The 18,294-nt window shown below is 44.0% G+C and overlaps 1 protein-coding gene across 8 annotated transcripts in view; it reads left to right on the forward strand.

The window, feature by feature from the left end:
* Positions 1-18,294, forward strand: part of TTC7A (tetratricopeptide repeat domain 7A) — a 268,350-nt gene that overhangs the window by 10,424 nt on the left and 239,632 nt on the right. For 5 of the 8 annotated variants that reach the window (XM_038395347.2, XM_038395348.2, XM_038395349.2 and 2 more), the window contains one exon: positions 623-791. In XM_038395347.2, coding sequence (XP_038251275.1) covers positions 623-791 — 169 coding nt within the window. Of the gene's footprint in view, positions 1-622; positions 792-1,583; positions 1,643-2,091; positions 2,150-14,201; positions 14,230-18,294 lie in introns of those variants that run through there. The other 3 variants (XM_043511899.1, XM_038395352.2, XM_038395351.2) reach the window with 3 other exon arrangements.

Here is an 18,294-nt window from a genome sequence, read left to right on the forward strand (position 1 = left end):
ATCTCTTTCTCTCACACAGAGTGTGTGTCTCTGTCTCTGTCTGCCATGCTGTCTCCCCTCCCTCCATTTGTGCTGCCTTGTAGAGTATGAGGCTACTTTAACAACGAGTTAACCCTTGAGGGCTCAGCCAATTGCTAGTTCATCATTTAGCAGTAAGGTGTTCCCTGAGAAATATCCCACCCTCTGACTTCATCTCAACCAAACTTCACAATCATCATCTCTGTGCACCAGTATTAAATTGTTTGTTTAAAACTTATACTGACTCTGTGTGTGTGTGTGTGTGTGTGTGTGTGTGTGTGTGTGTGTGTGTGTGTGTGTGTGTGTGTGTGTGTGTTTATATATGTATATGTAATATAGTCTTTGGTGAAAAAAATTTCCCTGGAACCTAACCCCCTCATTTACATTAATTCCTATGGGGCAATTGGATTCGCTTAATATCATTTCACTTAAAGTCACATTTTTCAGGAACATAACTACGTTAAATGAGGAGTTACTGAAGACCTAGACCATTCCTAACAGATGTTCTTGATTTTTTGCTTTATGTCTAGCACACAGTTTTCTCTGAGGTAATGCTGTTTTGCTTTCCACGTATCTCACCACAGAAAAATCTTTATTTTTCCAGCCTAAATATATGACTGAAGCAGTGTTGATCCTTGGGAAGCTCCATTATGTGGAGGGATCCTACAGGGATGCAGTCAGCATGTATGCCAGAACAAGAATTGATGACATCTCCATAGAAAATGAACCTTTGTACCGTCTGCGCCTGGTGACTGAAGCATTTGTTATCAAAGGTAATGGGTTGTAAATGTAGCTTAGAAGTAGTTACATATTTAGGCTGGGATTTTCAAAAGCGCTCAGCACTGGCCTCACTGTGCTCCCACTTAAGTCAGAGGGCGTCTTGCCACTCATTTTAGTGGCAGCAGAGTTAAGATATGCTCTTTTGAAAATTCCACCAGTAATGCCTATCTAGTTTAAAATATACATCTACATAGATATTACAGAATCTTAGTCCATACATTGTAAACTTGACTGACTTACAAAAAGAAGTTAGGAAATATTAGAGCAGGTAAAGAATGTTGTAGTAATAGTGGCCCTGATTCAGCAATGCATTTAAAGTTTAAATTAAGTGTGTATTTGAGTGCTTTGCTGAATTGGGGGCCTATGGTTTTCTTTAGAAGGAAGGAAAGGACCTATGTGCACAAACTTTGAGTGGCCTACACAAAATAGTCAATACAACCTCACCAAATTTGAAACTGTGAACTGACATAATATGTGTTTTCAAGGTGGCTACCATATTGTTGCAATGCATGCCACATACTATCAGATCTCTTATGTACAAACAGCAGTCTCTCCTTTTTTTTCTTTATTTTGTTTTAATTATATAGATCTGTTTGAGAGACCTTATTGAAAACAGCACCTACAATTTGCAAAACTGCATGTAATTTTTGAAAGTGAAAAAAATTGACTGAAAAAAATTGATGAAAACAAACAAACCCTGTAATCTTCTCCTTTAGTTGCTTTCAGTTCTTTTATAAATGTTGCTAAAATATTGCTATCTATCTACTGCTTTCTACTCTTTTCAGCATTTCCACCAGCTTGTTAGGTGAATGAGAACTCTGTGATGATCAGATATCCTCAACTGGTATGTAAAAAGATAAAACAAACCAACCCAAACCCTGTTTGAATGTGCCCTTAGCACTGATAGTAATTTGGATGTGTTTCATGATCTCACACAGTCACAGCATTCTGCTTTTTAAAAACCTGTTTGTTGTGCTTCTTTGCTGGCTTTGTGTTTCTTTTCGGTGGGCATTGGATGAGTCTGCTGTGGTAGTGAACTTTTACATATTGTAACTGATTTGATTTGTAATTTGCACTTACTCCTTTTGTTGAGAGAGGAGGGGAGGACTGGTGAAAGCTACCGATGCGTGTATTAGCATGTGTCCAAGAGCAACTAAGGGCCCAATCTAAAGCTCTTTGAACTCCATTAAGTCTTTCCATTGACTTCAGTGGGCATTTGATCAGGCCTTATATTAGCCACATACATTATTGTAATGTGTGCATATAAACGTACCGAAAAGCATTGCTTCTTAGTGCCCGAGCCAATGAGGTGATGTATCCTCATCCCCTGCTGAAGTCACAGGAAGGTGAGGTAGGTTTGTGCCTTGCTAGATCAGGTCCTGTCTCTTGCTAATATTTCATGTTTGTAAGTATGAAGGATTCATGATGGTGGTTTTTCCTTGCGGTTTGGGGGGGGTGTGTGTGTGTGTGTGTGTGTGTGTGTGTGTGTGTGTGTGTGTGTGTGTGTGTGTGTGTGTGTGTGTGAAATTCAAGAAACATGTCACCTGTGCTGCGTCATCTCCACTATTCTCATTTTCCCCTCTGATTTATGAGGTTAGTCTAGAAGCCAGGAGCATGTAAGCCTCTCGGAATTCAGTTCTGTTCTTTCATCATAAGTTTCTGACAGAAAAAAGAATCCTGCTTGAGACCTAGCCCAGCTAAATTTGTTGAGAAAACACAGCTTTCCCACTTTGTTGTTATTCTGATGATGATGAATTATTTGTATTACTAGTATTTTTGTACTTGCTTGCAGAGCAATGAAACCCTCTTATATTTATGTAGCAATATGCATAAAATTATACAACAGTAAGTTTTTGCATGGACTCATTCTGCAGAGCAGAATAAGGAGAGTCGTCCTTTATTTAAAAACAAACAAGCCTGTAGCTCCAAAACAAAGTTTACTGGATGTTTTTTCCTCCATTTGAAAATCTCTGGACATAAATGGCCAGATCTCCAGTTGGTTATTAATTGGCTTAATTCCATTAACTTCAATGGAACTATTCCTCAACTGGTTTAAATGGGATCTGGTCCAAAGTAATTTTCAGTTAGCACTGACCGTAGGTCCTTGCTTATTGTGAAAACTGTTTTAGAAAACAAGTTGAGAGCAAAACACTGTGGGTAGCTATCCCACGGTTCAGCTCTCCACTTGTGGAATCTTGTGGAAAGGAAGAGTGGATCGCAGCGCATCATGTGTCAGGGCTCAATATCCCATGATGCATTGCTTTCTGTCCCAGGAGTCCATGTTCTTCCATCTTCAGTTTGCAGCATTTTTCAATGTCCCTTGTTTTCTGCTCGCCCCACCAACTGTGTCTGAAAGAATGGATCCTGCACTGCAATCAAATGCTCTGCTTGCTATCAATAACACATCGTGAATTGCAGTGCAGTTAATCGTGAAGTTCTGAACTCAATGGGATTCACAGTTGTGTGACATGCTGTCTGACATCAGTAGGAGCAACATGAGATTACTTCTGGCATTCATGGAGCAGCTGCACACAGTGGATTGTTGCTTTTGGGCTCAGGAACCTAGCACTGAGTGGTGAGATGGCATCGTTATGCAGGTCTGGGATGATGAGTACTGGCTGCAGAACTTTAGGTTGAGAAAAGCCACCTTCCTGGAACTGTGTGCTGAGCTTGCCCTAGTCCTGCGGCGCAGGGATGCCCAAATGAGAGCTACCCTCTCAGTGGAGAAGCGGATGGCAATTGCAGCGTGGAAGCTGGGGTGACTCCAAACTGCTACTGGTTGGTCGCAAATCAGTTTGGAGTCGGGAAGTCGACTGTTGGGGCTGCATTAACGCAAGTGTGCAGGGCCATTAATCGCATCCTGCTACGAAGGACCGTGACTCTTGGTAATGTATATGAAATAGTGGATGGCTTTGCAGAAATGGGTTTCCCTAACTGCGGAGGGGCAACAGATGGCACGCATATTCCAATTTTGGCACCGGACCACCTTGTGACGGAGTAGGCGCTTGTGGACCACTGCAGGTGTTTCACTGACATCAATATGGGGTGGTCTGGAAAGGTGCATGACACAAAAATATATATTTAGAAACACTGGCCTGTACAGAATGCTGCAAGCGTGGGCTTTCTTTCCAGACCAGAAGATTACAGTAGGGGATGTTGAAATGCCCATAGTGATCTTGGGAGACCCGGCATACCCCTTATGCCATGGCTCATGAAGCCTTACACGGGAAACCTAGATAGCTGTAAGGAGGGTTCAACAATAGGTTGAGTAGGTGGAGGATAACCTTGGAATGTGCATTTGGTAGATGAAAGGTGTGCTCGTGATGCCTTTATGGAAGATTAGACCTCAGTGAGGATAATATTCCCATGGTTGTTACCACATGTTGCACGTTGCCCAATATTTGTGAAGTGTGACAAAGTTCCTCCTCTGTCTTGGTGGGTCCTGTGCTTATTGGTGGATTTGCTCGCCTCAGAGGTTCATGGCAGCCCTCAGTTTGGACACTTTTGCTAGTGGCTCAAACCTGCCGTTCACTCAGCTAACCTCATCACTGGCCAGCATGGGGAAAGGGAGGAAAACAATCCCCGCAGTCTCTGCTGACCCACCTAGTGGGTCAGGGGATAGGCCAGGGACCTTCCCCTCTGGTAGGATCCACAGTCCAGGTCACCACCTCTTATCTCAAATAGGGAGTTGAGGGGTATGGGGGGAACTCGGACCCGCCCTCTACTCTGGGTTCCAGCCCAGGGCCCTGTGGATTGGGCTACTTCCCCATGGCCTCCTCCCAACAACTTCTTTATCCTCGCCACAGGACCTTCCTCTTGATGTCTGGTAACGCTTGTACTTCACAGTCCTCCAGCAGTACGCCTACTCACTCTCAGCTTCTTGTGCTTCTTGCTCTCAACTCCTCACATGAGCCTCATTAACTGAAGTGAGGTCCTTTTTAAAACCAGGTGCCATGATTAGCCTGCCTGTCCTAATTGATTCTGAGATTCTTAATTGGCTCCAGGTGTCCTAATTAGCCTGCCTTAATTGGTTCCAGATACTTCCTGATTGTTCTGGAACAGCCCATTATCTTACTCAGGGAAAAGGGACCTGCTTAATCTGGAGATAATATATCTACCTTCTATCACTCACCTTCTGTGACAGGGTCAGGCTAGACAGCTACAGGAAAGGGTGAAAAGTTTGCTTGGGGGTGGCCTGCTGAGGCAGAATGCCTGGGTGTGGCTTTTGAGCAGCCAGATACCAGGACAATTAGAGGACACAGTGGGGGGCAATTTGAATCTGGGAAGCTTTGAGGCAACACTTTGAAGATGAGAACCAGTAATGTATGTTGCTATGCTCTGGACTACAATGCTTAATGAAATTGAGTTTTGCTAGGGAGCACTTGTGATTTTTGTGACATGGGATTCAGTCTAAGCAAATGATTTAACTGCTTGCTTGTTTTTGCTGCCATGTGCTATCACAATTTGCTGGAAACAAATAAAGTTCTTATCATCCACAAAACTTTGCTTTTATTGCGTAAAAAACTACACCCCCCCCAATTGCTAGTGGGAGAGGCGATACCGGGGAGGGCTGACTTTCAGAGCTGTGCGTAAGTCCAACTATCATTTGAAAAGGTGTCTGAGGTGGAGTGAATGGGAAAGCGAGAAGTCCCAGACAGGGGAAAGCAATTTGCAGATGGAGTTTGGGGAAGGTATGGGAAAGAGTTCTGAATGTGCTGAAGGGCATGCATCTGTTTAGTCTGGAGGGTTATGAGGGATTCTAGCATGTCAGTTTGCTTCTCCATAACTTTAATCATCCTCTCAGTTGCATCTCTAGTGTAGATCTCATTTTCTTTTCTGTCCTGCCTTGATTTTCCTCCACTGCCTGCATTCCCTGTTTTCTGCATCTGAGCATTGCATGACCTCCTGGAACATGTTTTTCTTTCTCTGTCTTGGGCACTTCCTTATCAGGCGAAGGTGCTCTGCCGGTGTGTAGGGGGTGCCTCTGAAGGCCACATCTGCAGAAGCACAAGGAACAATACACAGATGCATGATTAAGTACACTCACAGCATTGAAACAGTACAGTAAAATACCTCTACTAACATACCAATCACTTTCTCACTGACCCTTGACAAACACACATGCCAGCGAACGCTCCAAGCATTGTGAGTTTACTCCCCGGTGGAGAGCATTCTAAATCAGGGGAGAAACAATATGAAAGGGTCACGGTGCAGTCGACTAGGGACAATATTCTAAATTTTCCTACCCTTTTCCACAGACAGCAGGTCATTGTAGCAGATATCTCACTCCTGAGAGTAAGCAAAGAAGCAATGGTGCATCTACTACATGCTCGCGGCTTCTACCCCAATCCCTATGTTTCCCGTCTGTGTGCTGTTTTGGACCCTGCACAAGTGATTGCAGAATGGTGCGGGAAAGTTTCCTTCAGTGGGGGAAGGAACAAAGCAGCTCTGCCAAGGAACCTTTGGCAGAGGATTGGCGACTACGTCCAGGAAAGTTTCCTAGAGATCTCTGGAGGATTCCCATGAACTCTCAGTGTGCATCAACACCCTGTTCTGCCCTACTACTTAGCTGCACAGGGAAATGTCCAGCACAGAGAAACACAGCCAGCCTTCTACATTTCTATACCCTCAACCCACCTCTATACTTCACAAAGCAAAACCACTTACCAGGGGTCTCCTCTCCTGCTTCTTGCTTGCCAGAGTGTGACTGCTAAGACTGGCTGGACACTCCAGAGTGGAGAACAGCTCCTGACTGGATGCACCACCAGGTGACTCTGCTGTGGGCTGTACATTGTTGTCTGCTTTCACCTCTACATCAATGATTTATTCCTCTGGGTTAGGTCCACTTTCCGCCGGCTCCAGCCCTGCTGAAATATCCACAGGGCTCTTGGAGGCGGAGGTGGAATCGCTGCCGAGGATAGTGTCCAACTTCTTATAAAAACGGCCGGTCTAGGACGCAGCACTGGGGTTACAGTTTGCCTTCCTTGCCTTCGGGTATGCCTGCCTTAGCTCCTTGACCTTTTCTCTGCACTGCAGCTTGTCCCGATCATAGCCTTTTTCTCACAAGCTTTGGGAAATCTGCCCATAGGTATCGAAATTCCTATGGCTAGAGTGTGGCTCGGAGGACTGCACAGCCTCCTCTTCCCAAATACTGAGCAGATCCAGCAGCTCTGCACTGATCTAAGCAGGAGAGGATTTTCTGCATGGAGCCACCATTGTCAGCTGGGGAGATGCGATGTGAGCTCTCCACGCTGAGCAAAGAGAAAGTGGAATTTCCAAAATTCCCGGGGCTTTCAGGGAGGAGGGACGGACAACTAGTTGCCTGGCTACAGGGCAACGGAGTTGGAACTGCTGACCAGAGCGGTCAGGGTGGGCATTGTGGGACACCTTCTGGAAGCCAATTACAGCAATAAAATCAAGCGTGGTGTCTACACTGGTACTTTGGCAGCAAAACTTTTGCGTAAAAAGCCCCGTCTCTCTCATCAAAGTGGTTTTATTTTGTCGCCGAAATTGAGGAGTTTTGTCGCCGAAAGTGGCATTGCAGTGTGTACACCTCTACTGTTTTGTCACCAAAAGCTGCCTTTTTGTGAAAAAACTCTGCAGTGTAGACAAGGCCTTAATCTCTTACTAGCATTGTTGCATGTACCTTAAGTTGGAACTGACATGATGCATTCTGTGTGCAGTGGTGTTGTAGCTGTTACAGCCCCAGGAAATTAGAGAGACAAGGTGGGTGAGGTAATATCTTTTATTGGACTAATTTCTGTTGGTGAGAGAGACAAGCTTTTACATGGAGCTGCTCCTCAAGTCTGGGGAAGAGTGTCACAGCTAAATACAAGGTGGAAGAGATTGCTTAGTGTGAGTAGTTAAGACACATTTCAAGGGATTATGCACGGTGAAGTGGCCCTTTAACACCCCTCCAGTCATAAAGAGGAGAGGGTGGGGTGGGGGAAAACAGGCCACTTCACCTTGAATGGTCCCTTGAAATATGTTAACTATTTGTACTATACAATATGTTCCACCTTGTATTTAGTTGTGACACTGAGTAAGTTTCCCAGATCTGAAGGAGAGCTCAGAAACAAGCTTTTGAGCTTTCATGCTCACCAAACGAAGTTGGTCCAATAAAAGATATTTCCTTCGCCCACCTGTTCTCTGTGATGCATTCTGGTATTTCTGAGTTGCGGAATTTATTACAAAGTGGGACATTGCAGTGCAGGCTCTAAAGCAATCAAAATTCAGTGATGGAAGGAAGAAGGGTCAGGTTGAGGGAGATTTGGCTTTTTCCATTGTGAACAAACATATAATATGATGGGAAAGAGCTGATTTGAAGCAGGACTAGGGGAGAGCAGATGGCTGGGAGTGGAATCTGATGGAAAAAAAATAGAATTTGCTTTTATATAGCACTTTTCAAACTCTTTCTTCCAGAGCACTTTGATAGACGTTTGACAGTGATCCAAACTTTTGTGGTCTTCTTGGAAACTTTTCAGCATTTTACTATTTTTCTGTATTGTGGGTAGCAAATAATCAGGATCTGGGCCCCATTGTGCTAAGTGCTTTACAAACACAGAAGAAAAACCCATTATCAAAAGTCTTGCAGGACAGATTTCTATCCAAAACGAATATCGACAAATAAATGTTTAGGTTTGTTATAAATGCTGGGACTTGAGCAGCTTACAAAGGTAATGGCAGAAATTAAGATCCTTTATCTGAACTGGCTGTATCTGCTTTACCCAAATCTGTTTCCAAATCCCTGACCATTTGTGTTGCAGGATGGGAAAGGGAAAGAATGTCAGCTCTCTGCAGGTATTGTCAGTTTGTGAGGACTTTCCATAATCCAGTCTGAGTTTAATAAGGACTCATTTTGAAAGCTCTCTCGGTGATCATCAAATGGACAAATTCTCTGTACATATTCCCTCTTCAATATGAGTCTCAGATGATTTTCTTTCAGTTTGGAAGCCCTCTTCTTGGTTTGCTGTGTTGCATGTTCTCTCTCGCTCTGGAGCTTTCTCACTGATCTGTGGTGCAAGTAATTCTGTCTGTTTCTTACTCAATCCTGTTTTAGCAACAGGAAAACATGTCAGAAGCCAAGTTCACTGAGATTTCACTTCTGATCCACTTGGTGCATGTCAGGGCTGGGCTATCTGGTATTTTTTTTCTTCTTGTATCTGGTGTTCTGAGACCCAGGGTATGTCTACACTAAAAACTTAAGTCAACTTATATTAGGTCTATTTACATTAGGCCGTAGTTACTGCAGTGGTGCAGATCCACACACCGCTCCTTGGAGCGTTTCCACTGACCTAAGAAGGGCAGGGTGGGGAGCTGAGAGCTCTCAGCCAGGAGTGGGGCCCTGCTTCCCAGCTCTCCAGGGAAGCAGGGGGTAGCTGGGCTCTAGCTGCCTGCCTTTCTTGTCAATTGGAGCCGTGAAATTGACAGGAGAGCTAACAGCTGATGTAAGTAACAGTGTCCACACAGACACTGAGTTGCCCTAACTACACCAACATAAGCCCTATGCCTTTTGTGGAGTGGAATTATTATGTCGGTGTAGTAGGGTACTTACATTGGTGGGACAAAGCTGTAGTGTAGACACTGACATAATTAGGTCAAGGTAATCTGCCTTATGTCGACAAAACTGTGTAGGCCAGACCCCAGTCAAAACAAGCAAGTAAATATCAATTTCCAATGTAACTTTACAACAGATGTCTCCTGAGTGTACTAGCTGGAGCAGATCTGCATGGATTCCTGTCTTGTCTGGTGGATAAATGCATTTGTAGGGAAACTTTCAGAGCTGGTTCTCAGCCTTGACTTGTAAAATCTAGGCAGGACTCTCAACATATCTAGATGCCAGTTTCTGTTGCGGCCTACACTTAAAGGGGAACTGAAATGCTCTTAAAATGAACAAACCCCAGGTAATTTAAGACCCCACATCCCTAATGAGAGTAAACTTTACAATGATCTCTTTTGTGTTAAAGCGTGTGTTAGTTATGAAAATCAGTTATCTGAGTTAATAGATCACTTTTCCTAGAGTTGCCAACATTGTATTTTAAAAAATAAGGGACTGTTTTCTTACCACCCTCATGCCACCTCTCCTCCTCCCAATATTGTTGTTATTTATTATCACCATTATCATTTATTATTATTATTAATATTAATAATAATTAATTGGTACTCACCTACCTTCAGGAGTATTTCTTACTGCTTTTTGCAGCACTCAGCAGCTCCTGATCTTGTTGTACAGATATGAAAAAATAAGGGATATTGCTTGTAATAAGGGACTGTTGGCAACCATACGTGTCACTGACCCTTAAAGCATTGTGAACAGAGTAGCTCCCTGCACTGTGTAGGTGTTAATGATGGCAGTGATACTTAGCATTTATATACCTTTTTGATCTGACATCTTCAAGTGCTTTACAAAGGAGGATAGGTGTCATTAGACTCATTTTATAGATGGGGAAACCAAGGCACATGGAGTCTAAGCGACTTGCCCAAGGCGATAGGGAATCAGTGGCAGTCAAGAATAGAACCTCGACCTCCTGACTCCAAGTCCATTGCTGTTGTCAGAGCCATAGTAAACAGCTGCAGGAGAACCCTGGTTCCTGAACCAGAATAAGACATAAACAAGCCTTTCAGTTTGCCTTTAATACTTAATTGTGGGAGATCCTCACTAGTGGTCAAAATGCACTAGATGCAGGTCCGGGGATGGGATGTAAAGGCCTCTTAAATTTCTCCTGTGTGCTTCCCTGTTTCTGGTGCTGCACTGTGCATTGCCATTCCCTCTGTTCTGTGTTCGAACAATATAAGGGCTGCTTCAACTCAGGCAGGACTGCCACAGCCATTAATTGATGAACATGCAGGGAAGGATCAATGTAGTGCATGGACATCCTGTCATCCTCTTTACTCTGACCACTTCATCTCTTGCCTGCTGCAACAGTAAGGACCTGTTGCATAATAGCTCCTATGGGCCTCTCTGCCACTGCTGAATCACCATTAGGCTTGGGCTAGCTAAACCACTTCTAGGGCCAGATTATGCTGGTTGCATGATGCAAAGCAGCCATGCCAAAGGGCCTGCCCCAGAGATCTGTAATTTTTAAGTTTGAACATGTGATCAATCATCATGTGAGACTGCAAAAAGTTTATAAAAATATTTTATAGTTTTAAAAAAAAAAGTTAATCATTAAAGATATTTGGAAGCTGTAATTAGAAGCCTGTCATAAATATAAAGGGAAGGGTAACCACCTTTCTGTATATAGTGCTATAAAGTCCCTCCTGGCCAGAGACAAAACCCTTTCACCTGTAAAGGGTTAAGAAGCTAAGGTAACCTCGCTGTCACCTGACCCAAAATGACCAATGAGGGGACAAGATACTTTCAAATCTGGAGCTGGAGGGGAACAAAGGGTTCTGTGTGTCTGTGTGATGCTTTTGCCAGGAATAGATCAGGAATGCAGCCTTACAACTCCTGAAAAGTTAGTAAGTAATCTAGCTAGAAAATGCGTTAGATTTTCTTTTGTTTAATGGCTGGTAAAATAAGCTGTGCTGGAGGGAATGTATATTCCCGTTTTTGTGTCTTTTTGTAACTTAAGGTTTTGCCTAGAGGGATTCTCTATGTTTTGAATCTGATTACCATCCTGATTTTACAGAGGTGATTCTTTTACCTTTTGTCTCTGATAGCTGTTCTCAGCCTAAAGAAAAATCTTTTTGTTATGCCTGCTGCTCTGTCCCCCAGGCAGAGTGACAGAATCAACAGCTGCAATCACTTTTTACAAAACCCTTTAAAATCCTGCTGTGCTTCTGGTTCAAGATGATCTCTGACTCAAAATGATCCCACCGCTCTGACACCATGTCAAGGTTCCTTCCCCCCTCTGAACTCTAGGGTACAGATGTGGGGACCTGCATAAAAGACCCCCTAAGCTTATTCTTACTGGCTTAGGTTAAAAACTTCCCCAAGGTACAAACTTTGCCTTGTCCTTGAACAGTATGCTGCCACCACCAAGCGTTTTAAACAAAGAACAGGGAAAGAGACCACTTGGAGACGTCTTCCCCCAAAATATCCCCCCCCCCCCAAGCCCTACACCCCCTTTCCTGGGGAAGGCTTGATGATAATCCTCACCAAATGGTACTGGTGAACACAGACCCAAAGCCTTGGATCTTAAGAACAATGAAAAAGCAATCAGGTTCTTAAAAGAAGAATTTTAATTAAAGAAAAAGTAAAAGAATCGCCTCTGTAAAATCAGGATGGTAAATACCTTACCTTAGGGTAATTAGATTCAAAACATAGAGAATCCCTCTGGGCAAAACCTTAAGTTACAAAAAGACACAAAAACAGGAATATCCATTCCCTCCAGCACAGCTTATTTTACCAGCCATTAAACAAAAGAAAATCTAATGCATTTTCTAGCTAGATTACTTACTAACTTTTCAGGAGTTGTAAGGCTGCATTCCTGATCTATTCCTGGCAAAAGCATCACACAGACAGACAGAACCCTTTGTTTCCCCCCAGCTCCAGATTTGAAAGTATCTTGTCCCCTCGTTGGTCATTTTGGGTCAGGTGCCAGCAAGCTTCTTAGCTTATCTTAGCTTCTTAACATTTTACAGGTGAAAGGTGGTTACCCTTCCCTTTATATTTGACGAGGCCTCTGAGGAGAAATATAGGATCACAACCTTAACTCAGTTGGACTAGGAGTGGTGTTTGTTTTAAAGGAATGGTGTAGAGTAGCTGACATATTATGGGCCCTGTTAAAAATATCCTGCTTAGATATGGGCCGAAAGCAAAGTTCATAGGTATGGGCTGTCCCTACAAGGGGCCAAATCTGGACAATCTGGAGTCTAAATCAGCAATTCCCAAACTTTATTGGTTCATATACAAACCACCTTCTTACAAAATAGATGTTTGAAGTACCACATGCAAATTTCTCCTTTCTGTGCACATTTTAGGCCTTAATAAGGTTTACTTAAGTATTTACAGACTCCTAATAAAATAAGTTTTGATTCTGGCTTGTGGATATCCACCTGGGGTAACTAAAAGAATGAGGAGTTTGGCTGGGGGAAGGTTAGAGGACCATGAGGATTACAGCTGGTTGGGAATTTTTCAGTGAAATGTTTTTTCATCAGAAAATGGCAGTTTGTCTAAACGCAGACTTTTCACGGGTTCTGTGAAGGTTCCAGTTCTGACAGAACTTTTGTCGGGAGGGGTTTCCAGGTTTGTGATAGAACTTGTGCTCAAACCTAGAGCAAGAGAGAAAGAGACATCCCAGAATAGCCTGGAGGATGGGGTACTCACCTGGGATATGGGAGATCTAGGTCCTGAATCTGAAGCAGCAGAGCAGGGATTTGAACCTGCGTTTCCTACCACCCAGGTGAGTGCCCTGACCCCCAGGTTGTTGGCTGTTCGAAGGTGGGTGGGAGTCTTTTTGGCTTTTCACAAAAAACTTCAAAATGTCTGTTTCATCCTGATGTTCCTGTTCCACGGCACGAAAAGTTTTGTGAGACAACAAAACAGTTTCCCACCAACTCTAGTGGAGTTCACGGGTCTCGGGTGGTGAGTGTGTGTAAATGGGAAGGGGAGCTCATGGAGGAGGGTAGACAGATGAGAAGTCTTGACTGGAATTGAGGGGTTTTACTTGGGCATTGAGCAGATTCAGCTCCAGTTCATCGTTGTTCCAAGGCTTCATATTCCTGTTTCCCTCTGAGCCAGAGAGCTCTGCCAGTGGCCTCTCTGGAGAGTCTTTCCCAGAGGTCATCTCCTGCTTTGGTCCCTGGACTCGCAACTTCTTCCTCCCATCCGTTAGCCTATCTGGGATCACAGCGCAGGGAGGCTTCACGAGCCTACTAGTCTCACTTCTGGTTCACCATCACAGGGAGCCTCGTTCCTGACTTGATGCTACCTTGTAATTCTCCCCTCCAGCCTGTCTGCCTTCTCTCTGCTCCTGGGAGCCACCTAACAACTTTTATCATGTTTATCAAGTAGCTACCTCCTCACACCTGGCCCCATTCCCCAGTTAGGCTGCTGATCTCTTGAATACCTGTTTCCTCCAAAGGGACCATGTCATGGAACAGAAATTGGTTGGTAGTAGGCCCACTACTCCTTAAAAAGGACAGACCATTCTGTTACAGTGTACCACTTGTAACAAGTGCATGAACCACTAGTGGTATATTTATCACAGTTTAGGAACCTCTGATCTAAATCCCAGAGTTTTGATTGGGCCCAACTTTCCTTCTGTTTAGAAACAAAACTGCTGATCTCTCACGCTTCCTGTCTCTCTTATCATCCCTCTTTATATTTCCAAGGATGTTTGCATGATAACAGGATATTTGTTGCTTAGGAGTATATTTGTTCCCACTGCTTATTCTTCACCTGAAATTGTTGTCCTTTGTTATATCACAAGAGGTTGCCTTGAAGATGATGACGATGATAATGTGCATAGACTATGGGGACATCAGGTGAGGAATAATAAATAACAGAATAACTAGTTTTCATTTAATATCCCTGAATTAAAAAAATGAGGAGAAATATTGAGCCTATTGTAATAGAGATTGTAAGTAAAAGGGTCTCTGAACAACTACAGTTTGAACAACTTAATTCAGTTTATGGATTTCATAAGACCCTACTGTTTAGTCCAGGGGTCTCAAACTCAGTTTACCTTAGGGCCAGTGCCAGTCCTCAAATCCTCCCAGTGGGCCAATAATGTCACTGAAGATGGTGTTCAGAAAAGAAAACGTTTATATTGTATTTTTTATTTTGAATTTCTTAGAAATAATAAAACTGTCATACAACTTTATACGATTCTTCACCTGCCAGAGAGTTTTTTAGTTTTTGCCAGACACCTGGCAACGTTTCATTTCTGTCAGTTTGTTGATGTTTGGCTTCTGTGACTGAGTAGTTGAAACCTTCAGGATTGCAGCAAGGTGTGCATCAGATAGTTGTGTTCAGTATTTTGAGTGAATTAAGTTGTTCAAACTGTAGTTATTCAGAGACCCTTCTACTTGCAATCTTTGTTCCAGTAGGCTCAATATTTCTTAGACTTGTTTATATTCATTGTGGAAAAAAGTGACACTGCCTCCATGGCTGACTCTGCCCAGCGGCTAGTGATGGTATTTCTGTCCCTCTCCCACAGCCAATGGGAGCCACAGGGGGTGGTGCCTGCATCAGACAGAGACGGCAGCATGGCTGCATGGGTCTCTCCTCTCTGGTCCGCAGTGGGGAGGTTCTCGGGCCGCAGATGGCCTGCGGGCTGGGACTTTGAGACCCCTGGTCTAGCCTGTATTTTATAGGTAAATTTACACTAGTAAATTTTTGGCTGATCATAGGTTACATGTATGTTATAGGATACATATACACTTTCTAGGCATTCTCTGTATTTCAAAAAACATGTTTTTAGAGCATGTTCTGCATTAGAGGATTAGCCTACTGCCTGAATGTTGTTCTGCTGAAACAATGCGTGGGATCTTTCCAAAGGCAAATTTTAAAGGGCCCATGAAGATTACTTTTTATATAATACAAATAAAATCAATAAGGGAATCTTGTCATTAATTGTACTACATAAAATACACCATCTATGGGATTCTACTAGAAAAAGACACTGCTTTGTGGCGTGAGAAAGGGAATTAAGTTGGATTCATGGGAGGGTGATGGCTGTCTGCCCATGCTGATGCAACTATTTCTTTTGTAATTTTTACTGTGGGCACTAACAAGGCAACGTGAAAGCATGCTGCAATTACACAAGCAAAGATAAGGATAATTCATTTCTTTATCATCTCAAGCATGCAACTACTGAGCAATAAAATACTTCTGTTTTCTCCTTGGAACTAATCTGCTGAAGAACAAGGAGGAAAAAAAAGCATGTGTTGAACTTAGATCCTGTCCCACATTGCTACTGTGGGTTGCCTTGAGGAGGATAAGTAGTAGTAATTGGTGATCCCTTGGAGTTCGAAGATGATAGTCTTCCAGGAAACGATAGTGGTTATTGCTGGTGTAGCTGCAGGTAGCTAATAAGACCAATCTGGAAGCCACAGATCTTATCTCTGGAGCAGATGTTTTCCAGTGGAAGGGGTGGATTTGGATTGTTGAGTCAGGCTGCAATATGTTCTTTCCTTCTTTCCTGTTTCTCTGTTTCCTGTTGTCTTCATTGAGACTCAGAATGCTGGGATCCTTGCCATATGGTCCTTCTCCATTTTAGTTGGTTGAGGGCTTGGGTTTCCCATAAGTTTGTCGATGTTGCACTTCTTCATGTTGGCTTTGAGGGTGTCTTTGAAGTGCTTTCTTTTCCCTCCCCTCATCAGTTAGCCTTGACTCAATTGTGAGAACATGACCAGCTTTGGGAGTCGATTGCCTGGCATTTGAAGTACTTGACCAACCCAGCGGATTTCGTGGCAGATGATTATAGCTTTGATGTTGGAGTGTCTTAGCTTGGTACAGAAAGCTGATGTTGGTGCGTCTATAATCCCACTTAATTCATAAAATCTTGATGGTATCATTCAACAGCCTGGAGGTGTCTACTGAACATGACCCAGGTTTCAGCACTGTACAGGAGAGAGGGGATAATGTTATCCTGGTACACGAGAACCTTGGTTTGGTTCTTAATGTCACGATCTTTGAAGATATATTTTCTCAAGTGTCTGAAAGCTGCCCAGATCACTGCACACCTGCTCGCCATAGCTCTGGTCTGCCTCAGACTCCTAGGTCACATGGCTGCGTGCACCTACGTCATCCAGTGCACAAGACTGGGGATGAGGTCCCTTCAGATGTGGCTGTTGTCGATCTATTCCCCAGCCAGACAACCCTTGGACAGGGTCCTTGCGATCCCTCCCGGGTACTCACCTCGCTCCAATGGTGGTCCAACCCGGATCCAGTAATGGAAGGTGTTCTGTTGCAACTTCACAGCCCACAGTATCTCTGGTACTCAGTTGGGGAGTACACCTTGGTGCTCTCAAGACTTGGGCTATGGTCTCAAGAGGAATTGTCACTTCAAATAAATGTCAGAGAGCTCAGGGCCATCCGCCTTGCTTGCAAGGTGTTCCTTCCCCATCTGTGGGGTCATATGGTGCAGGTGCTGACAGACAACACGGACTCCAAGTTCTATGTCAACAATCAAGGGGGAGCCTGGTCATTGGCCCTGTGTCAGGAAGCCCTTCGCCTGTGGGATTTCTGCAACCAGCATGGCGATCTACCTGGAAGCCTCCCACCGCCTCGGTGTTCGGAACACGCTGGCAGATCACCTAAGCAGGTCGTTCTTTTCTCACCACAAGTGGTCCCTCCACTTGGAGTTCGTCAGGATGCTTTTCCAGAAGTGGGGAGCTCCCCAAGTGGACCTGTTCGCCACCAGGCAGAACACAAAATGCCACCAGTTCTGCTCTCTGCAAGGCCTTGACAGCGGCTCGCTATCCAATGCCTTTCTGCTGGTGTGATCAAGCATTCTGATGTATGCCTTCCCACCAATCCCACTGATCAACAGGGTCCTTTTCAAGATCAAGAAGGATAAGGTGTGAGTCATTATGATTGCCCCAGCCTGGCCTCGCCAGCATTGGTTTGGCACGCTCATAGGCTTGGCAGTAGCAGCTCTGTCGGCTGTTCCCAACCATCTGGACCTGCTCTCTCAGGATCACAGGGGGCTGCTGCACCCGAACCTTGCTTCACTCCACCTCATAGCATGGATGCTGGGTGGCTGAACTCTGAGGAACAGACCTCAGTTCTATAAATTTATAAACCACAAGTTAAATGGACTCCAGCAATTCCCCAAAGACAGTGCTACCCCAGCAGTGACTTACATGAACACCAGTATGATAATCCCTACTAAAAAAGTCACCATCAAGCCTGACCCCTCTCCAGTCAGTCTTCAACCCCCTATAGGCCAGGGAGAAAACATGGTCCTTGTGGTGTGTCTGGTAGGTTAACAAAATTGGGTTGTTGTGATCGGTGAGGAAGCAAGTTCCAAAAGCTTTTGGTCCTAAGGGCAAATCACCCCTTCCCATCTCTGGTGTGGCTAGGTGACTGCACGTCACTGGACTCTACCTGTGGTGTCTCCCTGACTGCAACTATGGCAGAATGCCACAAAAAGACTCCCTTATAGACCAAGGCCATTTAGGATTTTATAGATTAAAACTAGCACTTTAAAATCTATCGAGAAATTTATAATCAGCCAGGGCGGGTCCTAGACCACTGGTTTAATATGTCCATGGAAAAAAAATCATTTAATAAGCAGGCTTCTAAATTGTGCACATCATTTTCCAGATGGAATAAATACATAGCCCCATATAGAGTGTATTGCAGTATCTAATTTGGTGTTGACAAAGGCATGGATAATAATTACATCCTGAAGAAATAATTGCAGTCTATTGCCCAGGCAGAGAGTTGATAAAAATCTGACCTGGCCGTAGCTGTCACCTGCTCCTCTGACAACAATTGGGAGTCTGAGCAGATAAGAATGTCCATTACAAGGTTCAAGAAGAGCAATAACAGTGAAAATAACTAATCATGCCCATTAGAAAAAGGGTGGCCAAGTGGGTCAA

Source organism: Dermochelys coriacea, chromosome 3, assembly GCF_009764565.3.
Source record: "Dermochelys coriacea isolate rDerCor1 chromosome 3, rDerCor1.pri.v4, whole genome shotgun sequence".
Taxonomy (NCBI): domain Eukaryota; kingdom Metazoa; phylum Chordata; order Testudines; family Dermochelyidae; genus Dermochelys; species Dermochelys coriacea.